This window comes from Protopterus annectens, chromosome 12.part0, assembly GCF_019279795.1.
Source record: "Protopterus annectens isolate FY-2018-M chromosome 12.part0, PAN1.0, whole genome shotgun sequence".
NCBI classification, from domain to species: Eukaryota; Metazoa; Chordata; order Ceratodontiformes; family Protopteridae; genus Protopterus; species Protopterus annectens.
The window spans coordinates 512,203,040-512,224,352 of NC_056746.1; the positions used below are offsets into that span (position 1 = coordinate 512,203,040).

At 39.6% G+C, this 21,313-nt stretch overlaps 1 protein-coding gene across 2 annotated transcripts in view; it reads left to right on the forward strand.

Annotated features, from left to right (window-relative positions):
• NT5M (5',3'-nucleotidase, mitochondrial) overlaps nt 1-21,313 on the forward strand; it is a 231,326-nt gene that overhangs the window by 156,353 nt on the left and 53,660 nt on the right. For both annotated transcript variants that reach the window (XM_044089658.1, XM_044089659.1), the window contains one exon: nt 12,227-12,287. In XM_044089658.1, the coding sequence (XP_043945593.1) occupies nt 12,227-12,287 (61 nt within the window). The remainder of the gene's footprint in view (nt 1-12,226; nt 12,288-21,313) is intronic.

Here is a 21,313-nt window from a genome sequence, read left to right on the forward strand (position 1 = left end):
TTTTGTGCTAGGTTCAATAAGCGCACTATTAAGCGAAGGTTAGATTGTGCCAGGTTGGTCTTCGGGAAGCGGTGCAATTATATTATGCCGTCGGATGCTCCGACGCCCGCTTCTTCGAAGAAGCGCAAAGACAAAGCAGCTAAACCCAGGCAAGAAGAGTCATCCGTACCGGACGCCGGTTCTTTAGAGGTGTCAGTGGAACCGGTGGTTCCGCCGGAGGTTTCTCTGGAGTCCCAGGGGGAGACTTTGTTATTGCAGGATGTGGCCTCTCAGGAGGCAGGTCAGGCTGAAGGGGCTTCTCAGGTTACTGTACTCCCCTCCCTTCCTAGGGTGGTTAGGCCCTCTCCTTCTGTTTCCAAGGCTTCTCCCAGAGGAAGGCCAGGTTTAGCTTCTGTTGGTGTCACTCCTAGTTCATCAGGATCTATGCCCAAGAAGCACATGCTTAAAATGGCAGAAGATTTAATTACTTTGATTAGAGGTTCTTTGCCCCCTCCTGATAAGAGGCCTAGGGTGGAACCAGAGTTGGGGAGTTTTGAGCAGGCTTCGGATGTTTCAGAGTCTTCGGCTGAAGACTTGCAGGAGTATTCTCCTTATTCTGATTCTGATGTGGATGATTCTACTCCTTCTGCTTCTCCTCCAGAGGATTTTTCTTTTTCAGAGACTCTTCATTCCATGAGGGAACATTTTAAGTGGGAAGGTCAGGACTTCTCTGATTCCAGGAAAAGGCTTAGGGAATTTTTGCTTTTACCCCAGCATAGGCCTTTGGCTATACCTCCTGTTCTGGATGTTGTGGAAGATGTGTTTGCAGAGGCTTCACTTAATCCTGATTCTTTGCCTCCTGCTCCTGTTAAACCGGACAGGTATTACAGGGTGCCTGAAGCTCATAAATATCTTTATAAGAGTCCTAGGGCGGACCCAGAAACTGGTAGTCAGGGACCTAAGGGTGTCAAGGCCTCTGTTGTAAAAAAATCCGGTTCCTCCAGATAAAGAGGCCAGGGCTTTGGATAGATGGGGAAAGAAAGTCTATACTTCTTCCACCTTAGCTATGAGGGCTTTGAATTGCCAGTTTCACATGTTGAAATATCAAAACTATCTTCTTTCTCAATTGAAGTCTAAGGTAGATGCTCTGGCGGAAGGTATTGAGTGTAAAGAATTACAAGATTTGGTACATGTTTCTGAACAGGTGGGTAAGCATTCTTTACAATGTGGTTTTGATGCTGTACAGGCCTCATCTAGGGTGGCTGCCACTGGGTCAGTTCTTCGCAGGCACGCCTGGCTGAGGGATCAGAATTTATCTGACCATGTTAAGACAAGGATTTTAGATGCTCCTTTACAGTCTGATGTGTTGTTTGGTTCACCTGTGGAGGCAGTCTTAAAGAAAATGGAAGACAAGGCTAAGTCTATGCAGACTGTTAAAGATTTTTGCAAGTTCAGCCTCCAGTTTAGTAGGAATTGGCCTGCTAAGGGGTGGACGTACCCTTCTTATGATTCACAGTCTAGGGGTAGATCTAGACGTGGTAGGGGCAGAGCTCAGGGCTCTTTCAGGCCTAGAACATGAGTTCACCTGCACAGTCTTCGGTGAGGGCAGGGGCCAGTCCTTTCGTAAACAGGCCCAATGACCTACCTTTTCAGCTGCCAGAGCCTTCTCGTCTGGCAGCACCTTTGGGAGGAAGGTTGGCACTCTTCAAGGAAAATTGGAGTTTAATTACCCAAGACAGATGGGTATTGGATATCATACACCAAGGTTACAAGTTTTATTTCCATACCTTGCCTCCTTTCAAAGGCATGCCAGACGTTCCTCCTCAGCAAAGAATAGAGGCTCACAAACAAATTTCTCTGCTGCTTCAAATAGGGGCCATACAGCCGGTCCCTCTGCCAGAAGTGGGCCTAGGATTTTATTCTCGCCTGTTCCTAGTACCAAAGAAGGGGAACACGTGGAGACCAATTTTGGATTTATCTATCCTCAACACTTATCTGGACATTCCCAAGTTCAAAATGTTGACGTTACAACAGCTTTTACCTCTGCTGGGCAAAGATCACTGGATGGTGACTCTGGATCTCAAGGAGGCTTACCTTCATGTTCCTATCAGGCTAAGTTGCAGGAAGTATCTGCGTTTTCGGGCTGGGACTTCTCATTATCAGTTCTCTGCATTGCCCTTTGGCTTATCTACTGCGCCCAGAGTGTTCACGAAGGTTCTGGCTCCAGTGATAGCTTTCTTCAGGCTAAAAGGAATACAGATCTATCCTTATTTGGACGATTGCCTGATTCTGGCGCAAGGAAGGGACAAACTTCTTCATCATTTGCAATATGTGATAGCAGTGCTAAGATGCCTGGGGTATTCTGTGAACGAAATAAAGTCCAGTCTAGTACCCTCTCAGGACATGTGCTTTCTGGGTGTGAGACTGAATACAGCATCCCAGATGGCCTTTTTGACCCCGGACAAACAAAAGAATCTTTCCCTTTACTTCCATCAATTGTCTCATCAGTCCAGGCTGACTGCAAGGACAGTCCTTCAAGCCTTGGGGTTCATGGCATCTTGTATTCTGGTGCTTCCCAATGCCAAACTGCATATGAGGAAGCTACAATGGCATCTCAAAAATGTATGGACACAGCACTGCCAAGATATGGACACTGTCATTCAGATAATACCTTGCATTCAAAAGGAATTTTTGTGGTGGGCTCAGGAATGTCACCTAAACAAGGGACTCTCTGTGACCCGGCCAGAGGCGAGTCAGATTCTAACGACAGATGCCTCAGACAAAGCTTGGGGAGCTCATCTAAATGGAAAGTGGATGCAAGACACATGGCCTGCCAGACTACAACATCTACATATCAACTTGAAGGAGATGTTAGCAGTCCAATTTGCATTAATAGCTTTCAAGGATTTACTTCTTCCAGGGCAGGTGTTGATTCTAACAGACAACACAACTGTCATGTGGTACATCAACAAGCAAGGGGGAACACATTCTTATCCTCTATGCAGGCAAGCAATGATTTTGTGGGAGACTGCTCTCAGTTTACAGCTAAATCTTCAGGCAAGGTTTCTGCCGGAGCACAGAACTCCTTAGCAGATGTGTTGAGCAGACGAATTATGGATCCCCACAGTGGAAATTGGATCCTCATGTATTTCAGAAATTGACAGTGTCATGGGGAACTCCAGACATAGATCTGTTCGCTTCTCCACTAAACTACCAGCTGCCAAAGTTTTGCACAAAAAGGTTTCATCCCACAGCTTGGAAAGTGGATGCTCTTTCTTTCAATTGAAGCAATCTTCATGTGTATGCCTTTCCACCTCTGCCTCTCCTCCCAAAGGTACTCCTAAAGGTCAGACAGGACAAGCCAAAGATGATTTTAATAGCTCCAGATTGGCCTCAACAGCACTGGTACCCATTACTGAGAAGTCTGGTACGGGAGCCTCCATGGCCTTTACCTTCGATTCACCTGCTGTCTCAGGAGAACAGTCATTTACTCAATGTCAAACTTCACTCTCTTCACCTAACAGCTTGGCATATTCTGTTTTGAACCCTGGAGGGTCTCAGCTTCCACAGCCAGTTTTGAATGTTATTTTGGAGGCCAGAAGGCCTAGTACAAGGAAAGTGTACGCGGATAAATGGAAGAGATTTTTATTTTGGAGTACAGCAAAGGAATTTGATGTTTCTGAGCCTAATTTAAGTGTGGCTCTTCAATATCTTACTGAGTTACTGGACAAAGGTTTGTCCTTCTCTTCTATTAAGGTTCATGCTGCAGCAATTTCTGCTCACTATGACTGTGACCCACCATTGTTTTCTCATCCTTTGTTTAAGCAATTCCTTAGAGGGCAAAGAATATAAGACCCCACGTAGAGCTCCTACTCCTGCTTGGGATCTCAATTTTGTGTTGGAGAAACTCACTCTACAACCTTTTGAGCCTGCAGCTACTGCAGAGTTGAAATATTTATCATGGAAGACTGCTTTTTTGTTGGCCATTACCTCTGCAAGAAGGGTTTCTCAATTACAGGCCCTTATGGCGATTGAGCCTTTCTTAATTTTCCATAAGGATAGGGTATCTTTGCGTACTAATCCTTCCTTTATGCCTAAAGTGGTTTCTAGTGTGGCTTTAAACCAAACTATTCATTTGCCTACTTTTTATGCAAACCCCCAAAATAAAGGGGAAAAGAATTTGCACACTTTGGATGTACACAGGCAGTTGCGATATTATTTGAGCAGAACTAAAGGGTTCAGGCAGTCTCAGCAGTTATTTGTTTCATTTGCTTTAGGTTCTCAGGGCAAGCCTGTGTCAAAACAAACTATTTCTAAGTGGATTGGGTTTTGCATTGCTTTCTGTTATTCCCATCATGGTAAGGAGATTCCAGCTGGGATTAGGCCTCATTCCACTAGGGCTACTGCCACTTCTACAGCTTTTTTAAGACGGGTGGCAACTAAAGATATTTTGGAGGCAGCTACTTGGAGTTCAGTGCATACTTTCTCTAAGCATTATCACCTTCCACTTTACTCTAAATCTAGGGCTGGTTTTGCCACTGCAATTTTACAGGGCATTTTGGCAGCTCCTACTGCTTTATAGTTTTGCCATCCTCCCTTACCTCTGCTTTGGGATTCTACCCAAGTGTAAGGACTGCAGCAATGTGAGATGAAGAACATAGTACAGTTTTGTACCTACCATAAATGTAGATGTTCGAAGATCCACATTGCTGCAGTCCAATTTACCCTCCCTCCTTCCCCTCTGTAGTTAGAGGCGGTTGTGTGGGTTGGGTTGTAAATATTGTGTATATTGTATATATTGTACATATGATTAGGGCAAGGGTGGTTGGTTGGTTTTTGCTGTTTTTTGGTTTTGACCTTTCTTTTTAGGGTCTTCTGACATCTGGGGCAAGAAAAGACTGAGGATATGACGTCGGTCATGCGCATTTGTACCCTGACGTCCTGATGTCAGTCTTAAGCGCCTTGACCGACGTCAGCCTAATACTTTGATATTCGGGCCGACCGAGGACAGCGGACTACCCAAGTGTAAGGACTGCAGCAATGTGGATCTTCGAACATCTACATTTATGGTAGGTACAAAACTGTACTTTTCTCCTGGACTGTATGGATTAAACTGATGCATGGCAACTGATTTTTTTTTTTTTGAACATGTCCTGCAAGCCCACCAATACAGCAGATGACTCCCTGTTTTCTTACCATGTAGCAAAAAACTGGAATTCTCTACCTCACAGCATCAGACCCAATATAAATACCAACCAATTTAAAAGAGCTCTTAAAAAGTATCTTAATGGCATCTGGCTGTGTTCCTGTACTAGTCCTGCTAACTAGCAACAAACGTCCTGTGATGCTTATTCCTCCTTCCCTGACTACCTTCGGATCTACGCTCTCCCTGTAGCTCACTTATATGATAACCTTATCTTTTCTATCCATATCTCCCTACAAATCCTTCTTTCAGTTTACTTTGAAAAACTGCTTTGTCTACACTGTGACAAGAAATTGTAACAGATGATTGTTCAACACAAATTGTCAGTTGTAACAGCAAAGTATGTAATTTCTAATGTACTATATACCTTATGTATTTCTTATGTATTTTAATGGGTTCCATACACTAGATTGAATTTTCACTAATTCGAAATAGTGCATGGAATGCTCACTGCAGTGAAAGTGCACTTAATCGAAAGTGTACTTATGCGAAGTTCAGTACAACGAACGGGAGTTGTACTGAACTTCCGTGCAGTACTCACGGACCTTAGGGTTACGGCATGGGTCATGGTACGGGCTATCCCCTTACCATGACCCGTGCCCTAACCCTAAGGTCCGTGATGACTGCAGCGCAGTGAAGGACATAGCAATGTCCTCCACTATGGTGCGATAGTCACAAACCTTAGGGTTAGGGCATGGGTTAGGGTAAGGGGATAGCTTTACTAACTATCCCCTTACCCTAACCCGTGCCCTAACCCTAGGGTCCATGACACCATAGTGGAGGACATAGCTTGTTTTTTATGTCCTCCACTGTGCTGCGGTGTTTTTGGTGAAGTGCACTTACGCAAAAGTTCACTTTCGTTAAAGTAAACTTTCGCAGAAGTGAGGCTTCCTATTACAAGTTCGAAGTAGTGAACATTCGTTCTTGTAATAGGAATCCATTTTAATACCCTGTGTACCACTTATGTATTTTTTGTATATTTTCTCTACATGTGGAGTTTTTCTCCCCGGGCCTCCGCTGAAAATGGGTCTCATCCCAGTTGGACTTTCCCAGTAAACAAATGTAAAATAAAATAAATAAAAAAGTCATTTAAATTCAGTACTAGAGTGGATTTATTATCCAGTTGTTTATTAACTACTAATCTGTGTTGTTTAACACCTTATAATTTGTTTGGCTAAGTGATATTCATAGGTAAATACTAGGCTAGCTGCCCTTGCAGGTCATTTTCCATGAATTACCATATAGGTGGCAGTACACTAAACACAGAAAGTGTGATAAGAGACTTAGGGACACAGGTGGACAGTGGTCTCACCTTCGATAACCACATCGCCACAACAGTCAGGAAATCCTTCTATGTGGCACACCTCATCACGAAGGGCTTTTCATCCAGAAAAAAGGAGGTCATTGTCCCACTGTACTCATCCCTCATTAGACCCATTATAGAATACAACGCCCCATTTGGTATGTACCTCTCAAGACATCTGCAACAACTGGAAAGGCCTCAGAAATACCTCACTAAAAGAATCACAGGCCTAAAGCAGATGCCCTCGCTGACCGCCTTAAAAAACTCCAGCTATACTCTGTCGCATATCGTCTACTCAGAGGCGATCTCTGCTTAACATGCAAGGCCATGTCAAACCCAGAGCTGTTGGACATGCTACACTTAAAGAAATCCCAATCCCTCAGAGCTACACGCTCCAGGGATCTAAACCTTGTCATCACAATAAACAAAACATGCTGGAGGGATAGATTCCTGACCCAGAGACTCCCCAGACTCTGGAATAGATTGCCCATACATGTCAAGCAGAGTGCCTCTTTGGACCTCTTCAAGAGGAACCTTGACGATTGGATGGGAGAAAGGAAATTCACCCCAGGAATCACGTCAGTCGCCCTGCTAGACAGGGGTCCAGGAAAGTAAATAATGTGGGAAGAAATAGCTAGGGAATTGTTATGGCTAGGCTTGTATAGGCCCTAGGGCTGATAGCCTAGTACCAACCTATGAAACTATGAAACTATGAATTTTAAGCCAAACCAGTTTCCCTTTTTGTGCTCGAATGAACCTATTCCATTGGGTTAGAGATTGGCATTGTTGATAATTATATATTACCTCTGATGAGAGTAATTAGGATCATACCATACAGAATTTGAGGGGAGAAATGCATGGGATAAAGCATTTAGGACCTGCCTCTGTCCATTAGTAGTGGGGAGTCCTGGGGTAAGTTTTCTGTTTCCCATGCATATATCCAAGTTGTGCTTGAGTATGGACAGGGATGAAATTTGTTTTATGTGGATGGGAGTCTGTTCTAGAACAACGGTATCCTCTGCAAGATATACTTGTTCCTGCAAACCATTCTGTTGATGTTGCAGAAGTGGTTTAGATCCATAGACAGAGTATTTCTGATATCATTGGACTTGCTGATATGCAGTAAATCCATCAGTATTACGATGGAGGATGCCTTGTATGGCAGACACAGGTCACTTGTTAGCAGTCTGTACGATACAGAGTATAGTGGGTGGTCTTTGAGTCAGTCCATGTAGGACATGTTGTTTAGACTTTTTATACTTTTAGTAAGATATTTCTGTAGTAGCTCCACTTGTTGCCTGTGTCTGTATTTATTAATTAGCCTAATGAGGGCTCAATAAAGGGGGACAATGACAGCCCTTGATCTAGAAATAACCCCTTTGTTTATAAGCTGTGTAGTGTAGAATGACCTTCTTACAACTATGGACACATGTTGGTCAAAAGTTAGGTTACTGTCCACAGAAGTTCCCAGATCTCAAACAACTGGGTCAACTCTTTGGGGCATAGTGTCAGTGTGGTAGTCCCCTGAAGTAGATGACTTCCCAAAGGAATGCATTTTTTGGCATTAGTTTCAGTCCATGGTTTAGGCACCAGTTATTTAGGATGGCTAAGTCATTTGATGATTCAATGACTGCTCCTAGCTTACAGTCATCTGCAAACTTTGTCAGCCAGAGCCCTTTGGTTTTGACTTTTATTTCAGAAAAGTAGATGCCAAACAGGAGAGGTCTTAGCACAGAACCCTGGGGCACTCTTCTGGTGACTGGTCTCTTTGCAGAGGTAACTTTCCATATTTTGATTTCCTGTGTCTTCTCTGTGAGCCAGTTAACAATCCAGTCGATGACATAGCAGTTTATTCACAGTTTATTTAGCTTTTCTACTATGTCTGAGTGAGGAATTGTGTCTAAAGCTTTGGTCAGGTCGAGGTATGCAGTGTGTACCATATTGCCTTCATTCATTGCATTGCTGATCTTCTGAAAAAAGTCCACCAGGTTGTGTAAGCATGACCTGCCCTTGACGAATCCAAAGTGAGAAGGATCCATTGTTTGGAGGTTCCCTATGCTTTTATTAGTTCCATGACAAGTCTTTCCATGGCTTCACATATGAGGCTGGTCAGACTTATGGGTCTGTAATTGCTTGGGTCTGGGGATGGATTCTCCATTTGCGTGGTACAAAACTTGTATGGAGGCCGAGACTGAACAGTGTTGTTAGGGGTGTGGCTGAGACTGAACAGTGTTGTTAGGGGTGTGGCTGAGACTGAACAGTGTTGTTAGGGGTGTGGCTGAGACTGAACAGTGTTGTTAGGGGTGTGGCTAAATCATGCTTCATGCTATTTAAGATACATCCAGGGATATTGTCATGACCCATCGATGCAGTATTTTTAGCTTTTGATGGCCCTTTTAGGACTTGCTCTTGTGTGATAGCTGGAGGTGTGATAGTTTCAGGTATATCTTGAGGGACAGACTGAGGGGAGAAAGGGGTAAAGTGAGAGCTAGATGTGGTCATCCTTATCTTTTTATTATAAGTTCAGGAGGTATTTTTGTATTAGTTGAACTATCAGCAATGAAAATTCTATTCAGTTATGATCATTACTAATTCTACATGACATTGTGGTTATTTTTATTTTGTGGTTATCTATATACTAATCTTCACCATGTGACTTTGAGGTTTCTGATGCTATCTTTAGTGTACAGTTGGCTTGCTACACAATAATGATATTGTTAAAAAAATATTAAAAAGGAGCCAGGAGACTCATCTGACCTGTGGTTCAGATGCTGACTGTAAGACTCATTTCAGTCTTAACTGAATGAATTAGTGAGAAAAACACATCTTGAGATTTTTCATAACATTGCCACTTAGTGCACAGTTTTTACCACTGGAACTGTATTCCAGAATTGACTAAAGCACATAACCTGTTTCCAAATTGAGACATTTTATTCTTGCTTACATATGTCTTAGCACTTATGTTACCATTTTTTCAGTGAGTGATAGTTGTTCATCTACATATGTAAATGGGTATATATCACTTCATCTAAGTGACACTTCAAAGAACAGCATTTCATTGGAAATGCCGTTCATCAAATTCTTTTCATGTGGGGCGCTGTGCCCCCCCACATTCCCTGCTAATTATATGTACCAACTCCGAGATTGCACTACAGTGGGGAAAGGGCAAATTTCCCGATCCTCACTGTACTGCGATCTCAGTATGAAGATTTCGATGAAAGGCATGTTTGATGCTAGTGCACTGAAAATGCCGTTCGCTGAACTGATTTTTTGGTGAACTGATAGGGATCCCATGTAAATACCTCCTTAGTCAGTCATCATAGAAATGCCAAGTATAAATAAAAAATTAAGCCTACATTTAGACATTTCCTTATATTCTGTAGTTTCACAGACGTTTGTAGCTGTGACAGTTCTAGAGCTGTGGCTATCATTGCCGGAAACAAACAGGTGTTTGATGCTACCCAAGGAGGTTGTAAAGCTCCACACAGATCATAATTTTTATCATAAAGCATATGCCAACAGTATAGGTAAATGAAATACTTATTTTCCAGAAGGGAGTTGCACTGTCCATACCTTAAGCAGCATCTCATTTTCTACTTGCAGTGGATGCAGACATATTGTACCTGCTGCATGGTGTGTTTGATGTAAAAGGTTCCACTATGTCTTGTTAAATATAATATGCTCAGAGTTTCAGCCGTACCAATGAGCTAGATGAAGATTCAGTCGGATGACAAAAACTACAGAAAGCATTTTTTTAAGGAACAAGTACCTTAGTTAAAACTATTAAATCTGAAGTTGTTGCTTTCATTTGCTCTTTAACCTATGGGGTTAGGATCTGATATCGGATCCAACTCAGCCGAATACTACAGCTTTAGTATCCAAAAAATATGAGCTGCTCCGCCCCTACCCCATGATGCCCTGCTTCCCCTTCATCTCTCAGATTGAGTTTGCTGCCCACCAAATAAATGTGTAATACAAATGCAGATCTATATATATAAAGTTTTTAATTCTCATATAAACTCTTGAGTGTGCAAGACCAAATGAAAGAGCAACTCAGATGGAGCATTATGGTAAGTACATAACTTCTGTTTCAGCAGCCATGGAGGAAAACAAAATATTCAGTTATAAATTGTTGAGGAACCAATTCGCTGAACACAAATGGCTGAAAAAAAAAAACAACATAATGAAAAAGTAACCTGTAATTATTGTTTTCTAAGGGACAAGCCCGCTCAAACTTATATACACCAACTCTGTGGTCACACAAACATGAAAAAAAGATGAAATCTTTCAAAACAAAAGAGTCACTGCTAGCATACACATACAAATTGAAATGTTAGCAGGTTCCTATAGAAAGATTATTTGCATTTTGTAAATTGAAACCAGTGGGTAAAAAGGTTAGACAGACAGACCATTCAGTAAAAAAACTGCAAGAAGGACCCAGCCAAGCTAGAATCTCCACTATGTAATTCCTTAAACCTCCTGTAGTGGAGGCCCATGGAGTGGATGCAAATGACTGTTAAGTACTAAATAGTGTTTCAACTTTATGGCTTCAAATGACCATAATATTTATCTTTTTAAGTTTTTATGAGAACATTCAGCCAAATCCCATGCATATGTCAGCCTTTTTTTACTTCATCAGTACAGCATACATTGATTTTTTTTTGCTATATTTTAGAAAGACAGAGCTTCAAATCAGGCCTGTTTTATAAACTGAGAACTTAAAGCTTAGTGACGTATAGACATCATTCAGAAGGTCCCATGGTGTGAATGTAAGTGCTTCATTTGTCCTTTGAAAATTCTTCCTCATTGTTATATCTAACAAAGAGACTGACGTAGTACGTAGGTGGTTAATAATACAATGCTTAAGGAAGACTTGGGATGTGTGATTGATTATTGGCATATACCATGTGCATCACCTTCTCTGCAGTAACAAAAGTAAAAGAAAATAAAAGATAATCTCCCTGCTGATGGGTGGGTTTGTCTCTTTTACAGATGTGTAAAAAAGCCAGGGCATAGCAAACATTTTTGTAGAAAAGGTTAGAAGTTTCTTGAAATAGCATATCTGAATGAGTAGTGAGCACAAAAAAAAATCTTGAAAGTTTTTAATTCTCATATCAAACTCTTGAGTGTGCAAGGGTATACACTATGCACCCACTTAAGTGATAATATCAGTAAATAAAATAAATGAACCACAATTCATGCAAGGTATGAATAAATGATTTAATCAGGACAGCTGTGCAAATCATGCCCCTCTGTGTACCTCATCCCAATGACCTACTTCACCAATCATACCTCTCAACCTCTTAATACAAGAAATCTGCTCTTATTTACTGACTTCAGTCTTCAGTGATTTGCCAGAAAAACAGACGTTTTATGAGGAACAGACCAAAAATGTAAGGCAAAAATCTGTACATTCTGCAAAAAAATGGACAGTTGAGAGGTATGTCACCATTACACATTTCAGTTAAAGCCTTTCATTACTTAGAAAGACACTGAGAGTGCTGCTGATAAGGCCTATTTCTTTTCATAAGTCTTGACGAGAACAAACAACTTTATTCCAGTTTCTCTTTTATAAATATTTCAATTTTCTGATTCTGACAGTGGTGCAGGACTTTGTATCAAGTATCTTAAGTGAAAAGAATATCTACTTTGACTAGAAAAAGAGAGAAAAAAATACATATAATGTCTTTGAAAAAATGATTCCTATTTACTGGAACCTGTCATTTTATTTTGTCTCGTAGCACAGATGTGTTCATTTGCACAAGTCCTATAATGAAGTACGACCATTGTCCATTTGAAAAGGTAACTTTTTGGCTTTTTGTAGTCATTTTACTTAATGGTTATAATTAGTTTTAGACAGTAATACTCCACTGAAATTCTCATAAATTCTTGCTTATTAAATTGTTCTCTGGACCAGTATCTACATATATGGGCTTGCATAATAAAGATCAGTTCTTTTTGTTTTCAGTAGACCTTCTTTGAAGTTCTTGACAGCTCATTATTACATCTGATTGCTTTATATTATTGAAGAAAGTTACTCCTAGAACCACATTCCAGGCACCACCATGCTTTATACACTTGTTTTGCAAGGAGCTATCCTGTAACTAACAATTTGTGACTATAGATCAGGTCATCTAGCTGCGGAGTTGGAACCTTTTTTAAGCTAACTTTAGTTGTTTTAGACCAAACTAAGTGAATAAGTAAGATGCCTGATAGCTTAATTGCTGACACTTAAGGTATCATGAAAGATTAGAAGGAGGGAGGCTGTATTAGTCCTTTCAGAAGTTTGCATTTTCTACTTCACAGCTGTGACTCATACTTCTTGTGACTGGATTATTTGTTGATTGCCTTTTCTGGTAGCATACAGTGGATGAAAATGACAATGCATGTTGCATGTTTGAACCATGGTCAATTTTGTATCATCATGAGTGCTGGATTTCAGGTGAAAATAATTTTTCTGAGTAAGCAAGTAGACCTGAACGTTTAATCATTCAGTGCATTTTTTTCACTACACTATAGTCCTTGGTATCTGCGTGCTGTACTATGACAACTTGATTTTGTGTGCTGCATAGAGAACTGCTGTTGGCTAAAGGCACATGCTAACTGGGCTGAGGAACTAGTAGTAAACTTTTCGAGAGGCAGTTGCTTGACTACAACAACAGTGACAAAGGGATAACCATTTGAAATGTCGTGATTCTCAATGCAGATTCCCCAAATGTGGAGACCAAATGACCGATAATCTGGATTTACATATACTAAGTCCAGGATTGCAGTTTCTTGGAATATTTCCTTTTCTCCAAGGTGTGGTATCTCTGAGTTGGTGTATATAAGAACAGGGAGTGTGGGGGTAGGAGAGCAAGTTTAAAGGAGAAGTTCAGTATTCATTATTTACTCTTCTGTAATTTCGGTCTTTTTTTGGTGTTTTGGGACTCAGCATCATAGGTACCAGCATTTTACTGGGGAACCGGTAAAGCTTTTCCTCTGCGTAGGGAGGAAAAGAGAAGCATGACAGAGTGAAATTGTGTGCGTTTTTTGATAGGAACAGATTCGGCTTAATTGTCAAGAAACTAACCATTTTTTAAGTGGTGGTGGTTAGTATTACAGTAACTGGAAGTGTCTTGCCCTGGTAACTATAGAACATAATTATCTTGATACAGTCAGTGACAACACACACACACACACACACACACACACACACACACACACACACACACACACACACACACACACACACACTGGATGAAATGGATAGAGAACGTTAGATAGATGGATGGATGGGTGGATATCAACTTTTCTTTCTGAACAGAATAGGGGCTGTAGCAAAGTGTTAAGAAACAGTCATTGTCATTACAAGTAGAGATGGGCAAGCTGCAGCTGGCCTGAGTATAAGCTCAGCTCAGTCTCATAATCCAGCAGGTTAAAGAAGTGAGACCCAGCCAAGCTATAATTGCAAGTTTTTTTTTTTTTTTGAATAACTGCTAACTTGTCAATTCAGATCAGACCAATTGGCTGAGAGTGCTTTTGATTAGGTCCAGTCCGCATTTCTAAGCATTGTGGTTGGCGAGAGTGCTGAAAATGAAGAGGATTTAAACATTTTGCATAGGAAAGGACTATTGAAAGATGTTGCAGTTGTGCAATTCTTAAAAGCTTTGCATCTCATTTTTAGGATGGGGTGCATTATTCCCTTTACTCCAGAGTGCTTGCATGCTTCCATGGAGGGAGAGGATCCTGTTTCAGAGATAGAGAGTGAGAAGGAGAGATCAGTAGAGTGTGGACCAATGCTAAGAACAGCACGGGCAGAATTATGTTTTGTTTATATTGAGCTAAGCCTCAGTCTCTCAATAGCCCCTGATTTTGGCTCAGTGTAGAGAATCTCGGAGAGGAGCTTAGTGTGTGTTTAGGGGTGAGTGTATGTGTTCAAGTGCAACATGTAGAAATTAATATAGTATTGTAGTAGTTTCATTTTTCTGTCACTTTCCTCACAATCAAGCACCAGAGTTGTACACAGAAATTGGTTTCCTTTTTGGGAAAGGGACGTGGAGACATCTTGCACATGAAAACACAAGGTCTTCGTATGGTCGCTGCTGGCAAATAAAATTGTTATGACCTGTTGGAGGCAGTATATGTGTTTACCATGCACAAGCTGAAATAGAAAAGTGGTGCTGTAGTTCTTACATTTTCATTCTTTTCTCAGTGAGAAATTAGTGCGCAGAAAGGAGCTATCATTTTTTGGGTCCTAAAATACATGAGAGCAAATAGCAGTTGTGGTTGGTATGGCTTACTGGAGGGACGGTATATATCAAATAGGAAAGCTTGCCATTTTTATTCTATTTTGCAACAACTTCACTGTCAGAGGTGGTATACCTTCTCAGAAGGGGCACAGATCTCTGAGACTGTGTGTGTTGCTTGCCCAAATAGGTTACTAAGAGCACTGATTTTTTATTACTACTGCGGACTGCTTTAAGAGAACTGAAATGTGGTTTCATACTTAAAGCTAACACAATATCCTTTCCCAAGCCTTTGCTGTTCCATTTAGGCAGTGTATCTAATTTTTACATTATGACTGTTTGTCCATTGTGGTGAAACGTAAAAAATCACACTGTCTGCTAGCCAAGGCAACATTTCTTTTTAGGGCATACATAGTGGTGTACTTATATGTTGTGCTTATTATAATTCTTTCCCATTTTTCATTGTCAGAAGAGTTGGGCACTTCGAAGTGAGTGGCTGGGTGTAAGCTGTTAGGAAGAGTAATGAATGTACTGTCCGTAGTCATTCATTTGAGTGAAACTGGCAGTATTAATATGTGTTTGGCTGCAACTGTAGTTTTTTTTTTTTTTTGGACTTCTAGATGTAGTTAGCTACTGCTCTGATTGTCTGCTCTGACTCTGCTCTTAGTGACCTTTAAGCAGCCTGCCTACTATTAATTACCAGAAGATACAACTTGTGACACTCCTAAACATGCCTTTCTTTCATTTTTTTTCATTAGCCCTTCAAAATCTGAAGTAACAGTCCTTTTATAACTGAACAAACTTGTGCACTCATTTTTATACCTTATGCAGAGTCTGATCCTGGTGTATACATTTTACACGTTACTGCTACATTTACTGTTTCTTCCTTAAGCCTTTAACTTGTAAGTGGCCATTCAAGACTAGAGTTAACAGTAAATGAAAAGGAAGAGGTTCAGTTTTTTTTTTTTCTGTAGACCAACTCTTATTGTGTATATGTGACTAGATACACCTCACATATGAATACTGATATTGTTTTCTTTCGGCTTTTCCCGGTTAGGGGTCGCCACAGCGGAACTCTGGTCCACTAATGATTGGCAGTAGATTTTGATGAATGCCGAGGTGCCAGCTCGACGTTCAACCTTCAACTAAGGCAAACCCATTTACGCATGTCTTTCGAATGCCCACCCAACCACGGGGAGGACATGCAGACTCCACACAGAAGGCACTCCCCGCACTCCAGCCGAGAATCGAATGGGAAAACCTCTTGCTGTGAGGCAAGAACACTACTGCTGCACCACCACAGATAATTCATTTTATTCCACCTTATGTCTGAAATTAGAACTCTGACTTGCATTCCAATAAGATGGTTTTGGCAATAACCACAAAGTCTGTATTTTCTTTACCCAAGAGTTAGGCATGCCTAATTTTCCACTAATTTCTGTATTATTCCTGTATTATTCTTCTCACTAACTCTTTTACACACACTGTTAAATGATGTAACTTTTGGTATTGTACTTTGTAATCATGGATGTTTGCTCTCTATTTTTCATTGCACTGTTACGTTAACCACAGCACTCTTATGCACAGGTCGGTATGTTGTAATTATTATGTACTTTTTTGTGTGTTACATTGTTAATCATTGTGCTGTTGCAGCTAAGTTGTAGCTGAAAAGGAGTCCTGGACCAGCCCATCTATTTTATTAACAAAGTCTCAAATAATATTTGATCAAAAGGGCTGTTGTGCTGTCCTCTTTGTAATAATAGAAAAAGGAAGAAAGACAAGGACTTCCAAGATGGCTGCACACTGAGTAACAGTTTAATTTCAGCTCCCCCAGTGTTAAAACAGAAACTCAGAAAAGAGAGCCAGTGAATTTGTCTTCTGGGTAAATTTCAGTTGCTGGCTAGTAAGTGCATTGCCTGGATGCTAACAAAGAAGAAATTTAGAGAAAATGAAAGAAAAACAATCTCAAAAGGTGAGGAAAAAAAACTGGCTGGGAAGAATCCTGCAGCTGTTCAGCAAAAAGCAGGTTCAGGCTCCAGCTTTGGTGCAAGACATGACTTCCAGTAATCTAGATGAAGAAATAAGTCAAATGTTCTCAGAGCTGATTAAAATAAATGAAACACTGAAGGAAAGGAGTATATCATCTCAAACAAAAGGCTGAACAAATGAAAGAAACTTTAAACAGATATTCAGATGAGCTAATAAAACTGCAAAAATCAGAGGTTGAAACGAAGAAAAGGAGATATTTTCAAAAAATGGTAGAATTGGAGGACAGAACACATAGGGAAAATCTGAGATTTTCTGCTGTACCTGAGAAACTGGAAGGAACAGATTGTATTAATTTTATGAAAGTACAAATAAGCAACTAGATTGGTGTTACACAGCAGAAGTTGTTAATTGAAAGGGCAGTTCATTGTATATACTCCAAACTTGGCCATGTGAAAGTGGTCAAGACCTCTAATAGTAAAGATGCAATGCTACCAGCAGAAAGAGTTGATTTTGACAAAACCATGGCAGAAGGACAAAGTACTAAAAGTTGGAGACAGTAGAGATTTTTGGAAAAGGATTACTCACTGTACACCAGGCAGAAGAGGAGTAGATTTAGTCCAGTAGTCAGGGAATGTTGAGAACCAGGTGTAAGATTCAAGCTGCTGTGTCCAGCTGTCTTCAGAATATTTTTCCCTGGAAGGTCAAAGTTATTTTGACGCAGAATATGTTAAAGAAGAGATACCAAAGTTTGTCCAACAAAAAGTGAGCTATCAAACAGAAGGGAATTCTGCTTCTAATTCTTCTGATGATAAAGCTCTTAGCGACACTGTGCCAGTGAAACCTTTTGCATTGTTCCAAAGGAAAATGCATGAGAGACAGAAAAAAAACATAGCTATTGACTTGAAGAAAGAGGAGTACATTGGAAATGAACCAGAGACTGGATTTGGGAGACAGAGTTCAACAGGAAGAAGACTAGTGAAATATAATAAAGCAAGAAAACCTGGAAATATTGGACTCTTCTGACATTGTTAAAGTTGTAAGGGACTCCAAAGCATATGCCTTACTTCATGTCATTACTTTCTTGGGTGGTGTAAGCCAGGGAACCTTGTTGGCTAGGCTTACGTAGGCCCTTGGGCCAATAGCCTAGTACCTACCTATGAACCTGTTAATGTTTGGAACAACATGAAGGAGAGGGGAAAAGGAAGGAAATGGGTAACTAAGTAAAATATTTTTTAACAGTATTTTTAGAAAACTTAACATATATTGCATATTATAAAGTAAAGCTTTTACAGTTATGTTTGTGTGTAATAGGAATAGTAAAGTAAGTAGGTGCTCCCTTTTTCCTTCTTTCTTATTCAGTTTTAAGAAATTTAGGCACTACAGTGTAAAAAGAGAAGAAAGCCTAGACAAAAGAGCATTATATAAGTAAAATGTTTATACTTTCTCTTACTTTTGCACAGGGGAGTGACTGGATTAAGGTCATTGGCTTGATCTATTAACAAGTATTAAGAGGAAGCAAGTAAGTAAAAGAATACTGAATGTAATTGAAAGTTTTACTCTAGAAAATAAGTCTTCACAGTGCAACATAAGAAGCTTGTAACTGAAGGCAACTGTGTATCTGGTTCTCATGCTTCTTCTTACCCATATCGGCTTGATCCACAGAACAGAATACTTTTTTCTTTCAATGGCTTGGAGATAATGTTTTCTGAAAGCATTCACATTGTTTTCTACATCTGGGATAGGGATAAAGACAAGACAAAAACAGACAGCACATAATGTAAGTAGAAGCACAGACTGTACCATGTGTCTTAGCAAGGATAAACCTTCATTACAGGTCAAGTTCAAGCTTGTGAGTGTAGCTCCCAGTCCAGGACAACTGTTCCTATTAGAAGGGTTAAACTTCATTATTTTAATATGCACATAGTTTTGTGTGTTTGTACTAAGTTAATACATTATGGGGTGCTCTGGAGGGGTTTTTTTTGTTTGAGGGTTTTCATTAGAAACGAAAAGTCTTGTAAAATGTAACATAGGTTCCAATGGATATGACAAGAGACAACTGTATACAAGATCGACCTGCATGTAACATAAAAGCTGAAACTAGACATTTAGAAAAAAAAGCTGTTATACATAACAGGTGGAATAATAACTTCTTATCATAATGACAATGCTTTCCATATTATCTTTAAATGTAAATGTGAATGATTTCATATATATATATATATATATATATATATATATATATATATATATAGATATATATATTTGTGTGTATAATATATATATATATATATATATATATATATATATATATATATATATATATATACACACACACACACACACACACACACATAAAAAGAATAGTGAACTATATTAAAAATGCAGAGTGCAAATAGTTATGTTACAGGAGACACATTTGGAAAGAACTGAGCATGTGAAATTAATAAAGAAATGATTTCAGGATGGTTATTCAGTGGACCAGCATAGACGTAGGAAAAGGGTACTTAGTTGTTAGAGGCAATCCAATAGTGATAGAAGAGAAAAAAGGATAGTAATGGTACATTTGTAGTAGTAAGGGGTTGCAGGCAAGGGGGATTATGCAGGGATGTATTTATATTCCACCTAAAACTGGTAATGTGGAGCTGAAGAATATTTTGGGAGAAATAATTAGCTTTCCGCAGGGAATATTACTTATAGATGTGGACTGGAATTTGATTTGAAAGAGAAAGGATGTATCGGGGGGCCTAGAATGGACAATATAACAAAAGAGGGTAGACGTTTGAAGAAATTTATGAAATATTTGGTGTAGGAGAAGTGAAGTCAGTAGAAGGAGCTGTGAGAGAATTTGCATATTATTTCCCAAGGTACAAAAACTGAGCTAGGCTAGACAGAAATTGTATTTCATAGGAACATGTACATTTAATTCAAAATTTTGCTACACATCCAAAAACTATTTCAGATAACATGCCTATAATAACTAAAATAAGAATGCAGGTATGAGACACTGGCACATCCCCACCTACCTGTTAAAAAGAGAGGAATTTAAGGAACATGTAGTGGAAATTATTCCTGAGTTATTAGGGAAGATATAAATTTCTTCAGAACATATAGATAGGAAATGGGATAAAATGAAAGCGGAGTTTAAAAATAGAGTAGAAATAAAAGAAAAAGTGATATGGTTAAGAACTAACAAGAATTATATAGGGGTTGACAAAGTTTAAAATATTACAGAATAGGGGGAATCTCACAAAACAAGAGCATGTGGTAAAGAGAAAATAAGGGACTACCTCCATAATATGCATGCATTCAGAAAGATTGCTATTAAGTAACTGTTTTTTTTATAATAACTCCAGAGCACAAAAGCTTTTAGCACAATGGCTCAGGTAACAGAAAGTATAAAGGGTTGTTGCCAAGCTGAGAGGGTGCTTATAACAAGGAAAATAACCAGAGATCCTGCAGCGGTATTAGAAGTATTTTGGAAAAATTATGAAAATTTGTATAAAGGAGAGGAATGTTGAAATCAAGAAAAAGTACAAATGGAAATATTTCTGTAAGAATTAAATATGCCAAGGTTAGAGGTAGATAAGGCTCAATTACTAACAGGATAGGAGGAGATGAGATAAAAATGGTGATGTTTAACCAATCTACAGGAAAGTTTCCAGGAATATTAGTATTCCTATGGACATTTGGATGCTGGGAGGGAAAAAGTAGATATAGATCTGAATGGTTTTGTTTAACAGTATTTTAAAAGGAAAAGAAATATCAGCATCCTGGAAGAAAGCTGTGGTGGCGTTAATACGTAAAGATGGTAAAGACCAATCAGATCCAGCTTCATATAGGCCCAGTTGGATTCTAAACCATGATTATAAAGTGTTTATGTGTATAATGGCGTAATGAATGGCAAAGGTGACTTGCAAGATGGCTGCACATTGAGTGACAACTTAACTCTAGCTTTCCCATTGTGAAAACAGAAACTTAACAGAGAAAGCCAGTGGATTTATATTTCTGTGTAAATTTCATTAACTGACTAATAAGTGCACTGCCTGGATGTCAGGAAAAAGAAATACAGAAAACCTGAAAGAAAATCAACTACAAAAGGTGAGGAAAACACACTGACTGGGAAAAGTACTGCAGCTGTTCAGCAAAAAGCAGCGCAAGCTTCATACATGACTTCTAGTAATCTAGAGTAAAGTATAAAACAACTGCACACAGACATGATTGAAGTAAACAAAACACTGATGGAGTATATCAAATCAAACAACAAAAGGCTTGAAAAATGGAAGAAGCTTTAAACAGATAGTCAGATGAAGTGATAAAATTGCAAAAATCAGAGGTCAAAATGAAGAAAAGGCTGGCTGAATATGAGACTGCTCAAGAAAAGGTGTTTCAAAAAGTAATCGAATTAGAGGACAGAACACGTAGGGAAAAAATGAGATTTTCTGCTGTACCAGAGAAGCTGATCAGAACAGACTGTATTAATTTTATGAAAGTACAAATGAGAAACTGGACTGCTATTCCACAGCAGGGGTTGTTATTGAAAGGGCACATTGTATATGTGCTCCAAACATGGCTATGAGAAAGCAGCCTTGACCTTTAATAATAAAGATGCAG